This window comes from Elephantulus edwardii, unplaced genomic scaffold (assembly GCF_000299155.1).
Source record: "Elephantulus edwardii isolate Elephantulus edwardi_28Jun2011 unplaced genomic scaffold, EleEdw1.0 scaffold00244, whole genome shotgun sequence".
In the NCBI taxonomy this organism is placed as follows: domain Eukaryota; kingdom Metazoa; phylum Chordata; class Mammalia; order Macroscelidea; family Macroscelididae; genus Elephantulus; species Elephantulus edwardii.
This window is the reverse complement of record NW_006399994.1, coordinates 1,923,873-1,934,871: the sequence shown is the minus strand read 5'-3', so window position 1 is coordinate 1,934,871 and position 10,999 is coordinate 1,923,873. Positions and strand designations below refer to the sequence as shown.

General features: G+C 42.2%; 1 protein-coding gene across 1 annotated transcript in view; it reads left to right on the top strand.

The window, feature by feature from the left end:
• The window catches only part of LOC102845392 (H/ACA ribonucleoprotein complex subunit 3-like), a 21,550-nt gene extending 11,851 nt beyond the window's left edge, over positions 1 to 9,699 (top strand). The window contains exon 2 of the mRNA XM_006899040.1: positions 9,571 to 9,699. Coding sequence (XP_006899102.1) covers positions 9,571 to 9,699 — 129 coding nt within the window. The remainder of the gene's footprint in view (positions 1 to 9,570) is intronic.
• The last annotated feature ends 1,300 nt before the right edge of the window (positions 9,700 to 10,999 follow it).

Here is a 10,999-nt window from a genome sequence, read left to right as displayed (position 1 = left end):
AGAGTTGGACAATGACTAAGCAGGATAGAAGAATTGATGCCTTTGAGCTGTGGTGCTGGAGAAGAGTATTGAATGTACCATGGACTGCTAGGAAAACAAACAGATTCATCCTGGAAAGGGTCAAACTGGGTGGCTCTTTGGAGGCAAGGATTCTGAGGCTCCGTCTAACATACTTTGGACATGTTGTAAGGGGGGACCGGTCCTTAGAGAGGGACATCATGTTTGGTAGGGTGGAGGGACAGCACAGGAGGGGAAGGCCCTCTAAGAGGTGGATTGATTCAGTGACTGGGGTAATCGGGATGGGAGTGTCGGAGACAGTGTGATTGGCACAGGACAGAGCAGGGCTTAGGGCTGTTGTATATAGGGTCACTATGAGTCGCAACTCGACGGCACATAACAACAACAACAATGCTACAGTTCTGAGATCAAAAAAAGATACTGCAGAGACAAGTACTCAACACCCACAAATCTAGCAAGGAGAAGCAGAAACTGCTGGAGGAAATCCTATTACTCACACAGTCATTGCTGCTTATTAAAAAAAGCAATGAAAATCCACAAAAAACATCAGGAAGAAGGCTAGATCCTAACATTCTTACTGTAATTGGAAGAAGTATTTTACCTCTAGAGTACTCACTGCAAAATAGTATGGGTGATATAATTTTTTAATTTCTAGCTGTATAGTGCAAAATGCTGGAAATAAATTGTAATAGATGCTAATGACCACCTTCACCTGACCTGTGCTGTCATCTCCATGAAATTAGTATATTTGTTTTGGGAAATCAGTATATTTTAGTAGGGAGGTAAGCAGTGTTTGAAAACTTTCAAAGAATGTTTTCTTTTTTAAGAACGGCAGGAGAATTTATGTCTTTGAATTGTGATGTTGGTGAAGAGTATGGAATATACCATGGACTGCCTAAAGAACAAGGAAATCTGTCATGAAGGAGACACAGCCAGAAGGTTCGTTAGAGGAAAGGACAGTGAAACTTCACCTTACTTACTTTGGGCATATTTTCAAGAGGAACTGGTCCTTGGAGAGAGACAACATGCTGGGAAAGGTGGGGGATCAGTGAAAGAGAGGAAGATTGTCAGTGAGATAAATTGAAAAGCACATCAGAATAGGCCACAGTTCAGGTCTGTTCTTCAGGGAGTCTCTAAGCGTTGACTTGGTGGCGCCTAAGAATAACAACAACATTGATATTTTATTGTTGTTGTTATGTACCTACCACCAAGTCAGAAGTGACTCATAGTTGATTCTCCAGTGGGTTTTCAGTGGCAATCAGTCACATGGGAGATTTCCCATCTTTCTGCTGCAGAACAACTGCTGGATTCAAACTGTGTGCCTCTGGGTTAGCTGCACAACTCCTTGCCACTAAGCCACTAGAGCACCTAGATGCATATAGTTAGATTATCTCATTGCTGTTGAGGCAGAACTCACTCATTTGACTCTCCAGTGTGTTTCTGAGGTTGTAAATCACACAGGAGATTGATAATCTTACCCATCCCCACTCAGCTTCTTGTAGATGCAAACTGCCAGAGAGTCATGGCCTTTGAGTTAACAGTGACACTCCCTGTAGACTCATGGTGACCCTATGTAAAGTAGCTCTGCAGCTTGTCCTGTCCTGAGCCAGTCTCACTGATTCCAACACAACAAGCCCCATTTCCCTAGTCACTGTATCCATCTCATCCAGGGTCTTCCTCTCCTATGCTGTCCCTTTACTTTTCTGAGCATGATAATGATGTCCTTCTCCAAGGACTAGCACCTCCTAGCCATGTGTCTAAAGCTTGTGAGATGTAGCTTCAAAATCCTAGCCTCCAACGAGGAGCTTGGTTGCACCCTCTCCAAAACACAACTGTTTGTTCTCTTGATGGTCCATGGTATGTTCAAGACTCTTTTCCAGCACCATAACTCAAAGGTGTTGATTCTTCTTTGATCATTCTTAGTCATTTTCCAGCTTACTGATGCATAGCAAATTATTTTGAAGATCGTGGCCTGATTCAGGCACATCTTAGAATCTAGATTGACATCATTACTGTTTAGCACTTTGGAGAGGTCGCTGACAGATATTTCAAGTGCAATTTGTCTTTTGATTTCCTGACTGCTGGTGCTATAAGTGTTGATTGCAGAGCTGATCAACCTGAAATTGTTAACAACCTCAATCTCTTTTCCATCCATCAAGGTGCTGCCATTTGGCCCAGTGGTGAGAATCTTTGTTTTCTTGATGTTGAGCTTTAATCTGTATTGAAGACTGCAGTCCTTGACCTTCTGCAGCAAGTGCTTCAGGTCCTTGACCTTCTGCAGCAAGTGCTTCAGGTACTTCTCAGTTTCAGCAAGCAACGTTGTGCCATCTGCATAATGCAGATTGTTGATGAGTCTTCCTCCAATCCTGATGTCACATTCCTCCCCATAAATCTCAGGATCTCAAATGATCTATTCATATAGATTGGTAAAGTATGGAGACACTTTTTTCCCAATTTTTATCTGTGTAGTGTTTCTCTGCTCTGTTCTGAGGACTGTTTCCTGGTCCAACTCTAGGTTTTCCATGAGCACAACCAGTTGTTCTGGGATTTCCATTCTTCTCAAGGTTAGTCACAATATGTTGTGATCTACACAGTCAAATGTCTTTGCATAGTCAATGTAGTTCTGATAGACATTCCTCTGGTACTCTCTCCTTTTCACCAAGATCCGTCTGACATTGGCTATAATGTTTCTAGGGCCACCGTCTCTTCTAAACCCAGCTTGTGTTTCTGGTAGTTCTCTGTTGCTGTACTATTTCAGTCATTTTTGGATAATCTTCAGCAGGATTATGTTTGGGTGTGATATTAGCAATATTGTTTGATAATTTCCACACTCTATAGGATCACCTTTTTTGGAATGAGAATAAATATAGTTCTCTTCCAGTCAGTTGGTCAGGTAGTTGTCTGGAGAGATATCTTGGCACAACCTTGTGAGCACATCCAGGGCAGCATCCCTTTGTTGAAATGTGTCAATTGTTGTTGTTGTTGTGTTCCATAGAGTCAGAATTGATCCATAGCAGACCCTTGAAAGGGTTTTCAGAGGCAGTTAATCGCACAGGAGGAGATTGCCCATCCTTCTCCCATGAGTGGCTGGTGGCCTCAAACTGCATGTCTTCAGGATTGCAGCACAGTTTCTTGCCACTAGGCCACCAGAGCTCCCTATATGCCAATTAGTATTCAATAAGTTCCTGGGAATTTGTTTTTGCAAATTCCTTCAGAGCATCTTGAACTGTGCTGCAATCCCAATGGCATGTGGTTCAAATCCACCAGCTGCTTTGCAGGAGAAAGAAGAGGCAATGTCCTCCTGTGCAAATAATTGTCTTAGAAAACCTGACAGAGGGTCAGCTACAGGTTGGTTCCAATTTGATGGTACACAACAACTATAATAAATGTGTATTTTTGTGTATGTGTATGAGAGAGAGAGAGAGATTGATTATCTGGTCAACTGACTGGAAAAGATCCATATTTGTTTCCATTCCCAAAAAAGATGTCCCAAGAAAATGTGCAGGCTGGATTTAGAAGAGGTGGTGGCACTATTGTTATTATAGCTAATGTTAGATGGATCTTGGCTGACTGAAAGCAGAGAATACCAGAGGAATGTCAAAGGCATTTGACTGTGCGGATCACAACAAACTGTGGCTAACTCTGAGAGTAATGGGAATCCCAGAACACTTGATTGTGCTTATGTGAAATCTATACTTGGAGGCAGTTGTCAGAACAGAGCAAGGAAACACTGCATGGCTCAAAACCAGGAAATGAGTGTATCAGCAAGGCATCCTATCTCCATACTTTTCCAATCTATATGCAGAACAGATCATCCAGGAGGCTGGGCTCTAGTGAGGAGAAATATGACATCAGGATTGGAGGAAGACTCATCAACCATATGTAGTATGCAGATGAAACAACCTTTCTTACAGAAACTGAGGAGGATGTGAGGCATTTACTGCAGACAGTCAAGAGGACTGCAGCCTTCAATACAGATTAAAGCTTGGCATCAAGCAAACAAAGATTCTATGTTCTTTTAAAAAATTTGTACAATAAATTATGTACTCCTTGTCAAATATGTTGCTGTTGTTGTGTGCCATCAAGTCAAGGCTCTTAGCAACCTTATAAACAACAGACCTGAACCCTTCTGACCTGTGCTATTTTCATTATTTCTGACATATTTGGGCCCCTTGCTGCAGTCACTGTGTCAATACATCTCATTGAGGGTCTTCCTCTCTTTGGCTGACTCTTCACCTTTCCAAGTATAATGTCCTTTCCAATGAATAATTTATCCTAGTACCATGCCCTAAGTATGAGAGAGAAACGTCACTATCTCTGCCTTCAAGGTACCTTTCTCAAGGCTTATCTGTTTGTTCTTTTAGCAGTCCATGGGATATTCAGAACTCTTTTCCAACAAAACAATTCAAAGACATTTGTTCTTATTTTGTCATCCTTATTCATTGTCCCACTTTCAAATGTGCAACAAGTGACTTGAAAAGACAATGGCCTGAATCAAGTACACCTTAATCTTTGAACTGACATCATTACTCTCTATTACTTTGGAGAGATCCCTAACAGCATACTTTCCCCAATGCAAAAGGGTGTTGGTCCAAGCAAGATGAAAAAATGTTGACAACTTCAATCCTTTCTCCATCTATCATGATGTTTAAAAAATTAAAGGTCAAATATACACATGGATTTTACCTGATGGACTACATAGGAATTGGATTGACTATATCTGCAGAAAAATCAATTGTTGTTGTTGTTGTTATGTGCCATCAAGTCACCTGTGACTCATAGCAAAAAGAAAGCAAAGATTCTCACTACTGAGCCAATTGGCAGCATTATAATAGATTGAGATTGTTAACAGCTTCAGTTTACTTGGCTCCACAATTAACACTCTTGGTACCACAGCCAGGAAATCAAAAGACCAGTTACATTGGGAAAGTCTACTGTCAGGGACTTCTCCAGAGTACTGAAAAGCAACAACGTCACTCTAGAGACTAAGGTGTGCCTGATCCAGGACATGGTCTTCACAATTACTTGCTATGCAGCAGAGAGCTAGACAGGAACCAAGGATGATAGAAGAAGAATTGATGTCTTTGAGCTGTGGTGGTGAAGAAGAATATTGAACATAACTTGGACTGCTAAGAGAACAAACAGGTCTGTCCTGGAAAGGGTGAAACTGGACTGCTCTTTGGAGGCAAAGATTTTGAAGCTTCATCTAATTTTGCCAGGAGAGACCAGTACTTGGAGAGGGACATCATGGTTGGAAAGGTGGAGGGATAGTGCAAGAGAGAAAGATCCTGGATAAGATGGAGTGACTCAGTAACTGGGGAAATGGCCATAGGTGTGTTATAGATGATGAAATTGGCTCAAAAGATACGAGTAGAGGTCAGAGCTTTTGTCTATTGGGTGGCTTTCAGTCTCAGGTGACTTGACAGCACATAAAAACAACAGCAACATGCACCCTGTCCTCACCTCCACCGCTGTCCTCCAACAAACTTGGACAAAGGTTCCTACCTCTGGATTCATGGGACAGCAGCCACAAAGTCAGCTCGGTCTCACATCGGGTCTCTAGTTCTCTGCTGCAGCTGCTGCTCCTGTAGCCACTGATCTGAGTGACGCAGGAGTCTCTGGCCCCCAAGGATGTGTGCTGAATTCTTTGCTGCTATTGCTGCTGCTGCTTCTTTGCAGGTGGTGAGATTCTCAATTTTCATTTGGGGAATATGCTCAGTTTAATGGTGAGACTAGCCAGTCTCCTTGTGGCTAGAGTAACACACCCTGTACGTATGATCACACTCATCCATTTGGCAAAGTCAATGGCTAGGAAGGACATTTTGATTAGCACGAGAGTTTTGACCTGCTCCGTTTCTGACCTGGGCTGGTTCACCCCTCCTTAGGCAACCTGGTGGTCCCCCGCTCCCGGGAGGTCACCATATTGATGCCGAACTTAGTGCGGACACCCGATCGGCATAGCGCACTACAGCCCAGAACTCCTGGACTCAAGCGATCCTCCAGCCTCAGCCTCCCAAGTAGCTGGGACTACAGGCGCGCGCCACCACGCCTGGCAGGAAGGACATTTTGAACACTACATCTTTGACACTGCATTCCTCCTTGAGGAGGAATGTGGCATCATCAACAACCTCTGCTTGCTTAAACTGAGGAGGACCTGAAGCATTTGCTGTAGAAGGTCAAGGACTGCAGCCTTCAGTACAGATTGAAGCTCAACATCAAAAAGACAACGATTCTCACCACTGGGCAAATTGGCAGCATCAGTATGGATGATGAAGAGATTGAGATAGTTAACAGTTTTAGTTTGCTTGGCTCCATAGTCGACATTCTTGGTACCAGCAGCCATGAAATCAAGACATGGGAACATCAGCTGTGGGGGACCTCTCAAGAGTACTGAAGAGCAATGACATCAGACTGGAGACCAAGGTGTGCCTGATCCGGGCTATAGTCTTCGCAATTATGTGCTATGCATCGGAGAGTTGGACAGTGAATAGGGATGATAGAAAGAGAATTGATGCCTTTGAGCTGTGGTGCTAGAGAAGAGTGTTGAATATACCATGGACTGCTAGGAGAACAAACAGCTTCAGTCTGAATAGCTGAAGTTGCTTGAATGCTCCTTGGAGTCAAGGATTCTGAGGCTTTGTATGACATACTGTAGGCATGTTGCAAGGAGGAACTGGTCCTTGGAGAGTGACATCATGTTTGGGAGAGTAGAGGGGCAGTGCAGGAGAGGAAGACCCTCAATGAGATGGATCGATTCTGTGATTGGGGTGGTGGGAATGAGTGTGTCGGAGACAGTGAGGTTGGCACAGGATAGAGCAGCGTTTAGGGCTCTTGTACATAGGGTTGCTATGAGTCACAGCGACTCGATGGCACAGAACAACAACAACAGCCTTTGACATCATGTGTTTCAGAACTGTACTATTTTTCCAGTGCTTGTGATCTCAAGCCAGACTTTTCTTCCGCTATACCTCAACATGGGATTTAAGCACCAACCTTCTTATTTAGTTCTATGAAGTTAGTTGTCATCAAGTTGGCTCCAACTCAGCGATCCTGTGTTATGGTTGTTGTTAGGTTCTGTTGAGTTGAATACAACTTCCAGCAGCCCTGTCAACGACAGACCCGAACTTTGTCCTGTCCTCTGCCATCCTCATCACTTCTGACCACTTGAGTCCATTGCTGCAGTCACTGTGTCAATCCATCTCATTGAGGATCTTTCTCTTTTGGTGACCCTCTACCTTCCTAAGCATGATGTCCTTTTCCTAGAAATAACCTCACCTAGCAACATGCCCAAAGTATGAGAGATGAAACGTCACCATCTTTGCCTCTAAGAAACATTCTGGCTGCACTTTCTTGGAGACAAACCTGTTCACTTGGCAGTGACTGGGATATTTAGTACTCTTCTCAAACACCACAGCTCCAAGGCATCAATTCACCTTCAGTCATCCTTATCCATTGTCCAGCTCTCAGATGCATAGCAACTGATTGAGAAGACCGGGGCCTGAATTAGATATACCTTAATCTTCAAACTAACATCACTGCACTTCACTGTTTGGGGGAGGTTTCTGACAGAACTTTCCTAATGTAATACATTTCCTGATCTCCTGACTGCTGGTACCAAAGGTGTTGATTATGGATCCAAGCAAGATGAAATAATAGACAAATTCAATCCTTTCTACATCTGTTATGATGCTGCCTATATGGCAAGGGCCTTTGTTTTCTTAATGTTGAGATATAATCCATATAATTTATTGAAGGTTGAAGTCATTGATCTTCTGCAGAGAGTGTTTCAAGTCCTCCTCGCTTTCAGCAATCAAGGTTATATCATCTACAAAACACAGGTGGTTGATGAGTTTTACTCTGATCCTAATGCCACAGTTTTCTTCATAGAGTTCAAGTTCATGAGTTTTGCTCCACATATAGATTGAATAAGTATGGAGAAAGGATACAACCCTGATGTATAACCTTCCTGATTTTAAACCATACCGCATTTCCTTGTTCCTTGTTTCCAACAGCTTCTTGGCCTAGGTATAAATTTCATATTATCACAATCAAATGTTCTGGGATTCTCATCTTTTTCAATATTAGCCATAGTTTGTAGTGATACACACAGTTACTGTGGATCATTGACTTTGTATAGTCAATGAAACATGGATAGACATTCTTCTAATAATCTCTACTTTCAGCCAGGATCCATCTAACATTAGAAATTATATCCCTAGTGCCACAGTCTTTTCTAAACCCCATTTGAATTATTGGCAATTCCCTGTCAAAGAGAAATAATGACCATCACAGTGAACTTGAGCATGTCAGAGATTGTGAGGATGGTGCAGGATAGGACAAGATTCAGACCTGGTGTTCATAGAGTTGATCTCAGTGGTAACTAACTCAACATCTAACAACAACAAATGAAGGAATATGATGAACTCTTTACCCGTCACCCAATAAAAAGATATTGTTGTCTGCCTCTACATACATTTATCCTCATGAGGATGATCGACAGGTGCTGCAAATATGCAATGTCAAGACCAAAACTCTTTCCCAAGGCAAAACAACACACAACTGGTACCATTTTTTACAGAAAAACTTTTTGTTCTTATCTCCAAAATGTAATCACTTTATGTCATGGAATTAATTGTGTGTTCCCCAAAATAGATATATAGGATGATATAATGTGTAAGATAAGTAATGGTTCCCGAAGATCCTGATACACCAAATAGTTGTAGGATGAGGTGGGAATAAAAAACAATATGGTTTATAAACCTTCACTCTAATAAAAAAATTTTAAACAAAGCAAGTAGTTGTAGGAGAATAAAGGGTAGAAGGCAACTCTCATTAATCCCATCACAATCCTAGTGACATATAAAGTGAGTTTCCCTAGGGGTGGCTTGTAATACCTTTTATCTAATTAGAGATAAAAAGTAGGAGCAAGTGAGCTCAAAGTAAGCCAGAGTGGGACACTTAGTACCACTAAGAAATAATTTCCAAGAGTGGAGCCTTTTTGGACCTGGGCCACCTGCATGACAAAACTCCCTGGTACTAGGGAAGGCCAGAAATTCATGGATGTCTCCAAGGGAACCCAGGGCCTACAAAGACTGAAGGAAGCAAGGACTTTCCTCCACGGCCAACAGAGCCAGCCTTCCCCTACCTACAGCTGACACTCTGAATGGACTTCTAGCCTCCGAAAAAAGACCACAAAAGTCTGTTTATTAAATACATATACTTTTACTGTCTGTTAAAGTAGCTCTTGACAATTAAGACTCCTTATTTATTGTTGCCACCCTAACCCAAACCACCAGCATGATTCCCCCAGAAACTATAACAGCCTCTTAACTGTCCTGTTTTCACTACCTATCTCTGCCTTAGAGTTCATGTACTACACGGGGGAGGAGGGGGGGAAACCCCATCGTTAAAATGTTATAGTTTCCCTTTCTTATAGCATCCCAATGGGTTGTGTTTAGAATAAAATCTAGATTCTTCAAATTTATCTACTTAATTGACATCAAATCAACTACAATTACCTATAAAGCTATACATAATATGCTCTATTCTCAGTCATTCGGCAAAACACTGTTGAAGATAATTAAAAAATGGCTAGAACAGTACATGGATAGGAACTACCAGGAGTTCAAGCAGGATTTAAAAGAGCCCTTGGCATTTGGAATTCAGATGGATCCTGTTTGAAAGTAAAGAATACCAGAAGAATGTCTTATTTATGCTTTATTGACTATGAAAAGGCATTTGACTGTGTGGATCATAACAAGTTGTGGCTAACTTTGAGAAGAATGGGAATCCGGGAGCTCTTAACTGTGCTCATAGGAAACCAATACCCAGACCAAGATGTTTTATGAACAGAGCAACTGTTGTTGTTATGTGCCACTGAGTTGCCTGCAATTCATAGCGACCCTGTGTACAATAGCTCTGAACTGTGCTCTATTCTGAGGAAGTCTTACTGCACTGCCTCTGACACAACTATCATGATTACCCCAATTACTGTGTGAATCCATCTCATCCCAGGTCTTCCTCTCCTGCACTGTCCCTCTGCCTTTCCAAGCATGATATCCTTCTCCAGGGACTGGTCCCTCCTGGCTACAAGCCCAAAGTATGTGAGGCAGAGCATCAAAATCCTTGCCTCTAAAGAACAGTCTGTTTTCATTGTTTCCAGAATAGACTTGTTCTCATGGCAGTCCATGATATGTTCATTTCTCTTCTCTAGCACCACAACTTAAACTTCCTCTGTCACAGTAGGCTCTTGTGTGTCAGACCACAGCCTGAATCTGGCATATCTTAGTCTCTAGACTAACATTGTTGCTCTTCAGCACTTTTGAGAGGTCCCTGACAGCTGTTTTCCCCAGAGCAATTATTCTTTTTATTTCCTGATTGCTGCTGCCAAGATTTTGGAACTGAGCAAGGGGAAATTGTTAACAACCTCAGTCTCTTCTCCATCTATCGTGATGTTGGCCCAGTGGTGAGAATCTTTGTCTTCTTGATGTTGAGCTTCAATCCATATTGAAGACTGCAGTCTTTACCTTCTGCAGCAAATGCTTCAGGTCCTTCTCAGTTTCTGTGAGCAAGGGAGGGTGTCAGGGTTGTATCATTTCTCTATGCCTATTTAATCTGTATGCTGAGCAAATTATTTGAGAAGCTGGAATTTATGAAGAAGTAATATCAAGATCAGAGGAAAACTTATTAAAAGCCTGCATAGTACAGATGACACAACTTTGCTTGTTGAAAGTGAGGAGGACAGAAGCACTTGTTGCGGAAGATCAAATCCTTCACAGCCTTCAATATGGATTGCATTTCAATGTGAAGAAAACAAAAATTCTTATCACTGGCCCAAAATGCAACATCATGATGTTGTTGTTGTTATGTGCCATCGAGTCGCTTGCGACTCATAGCGACCCTATGTACAAGAGCTCTATATGCTCTTCTATCCTGTGCCAACCTAGCCATCTCAAATGCACTTATTCCCACCGCTCCAGTC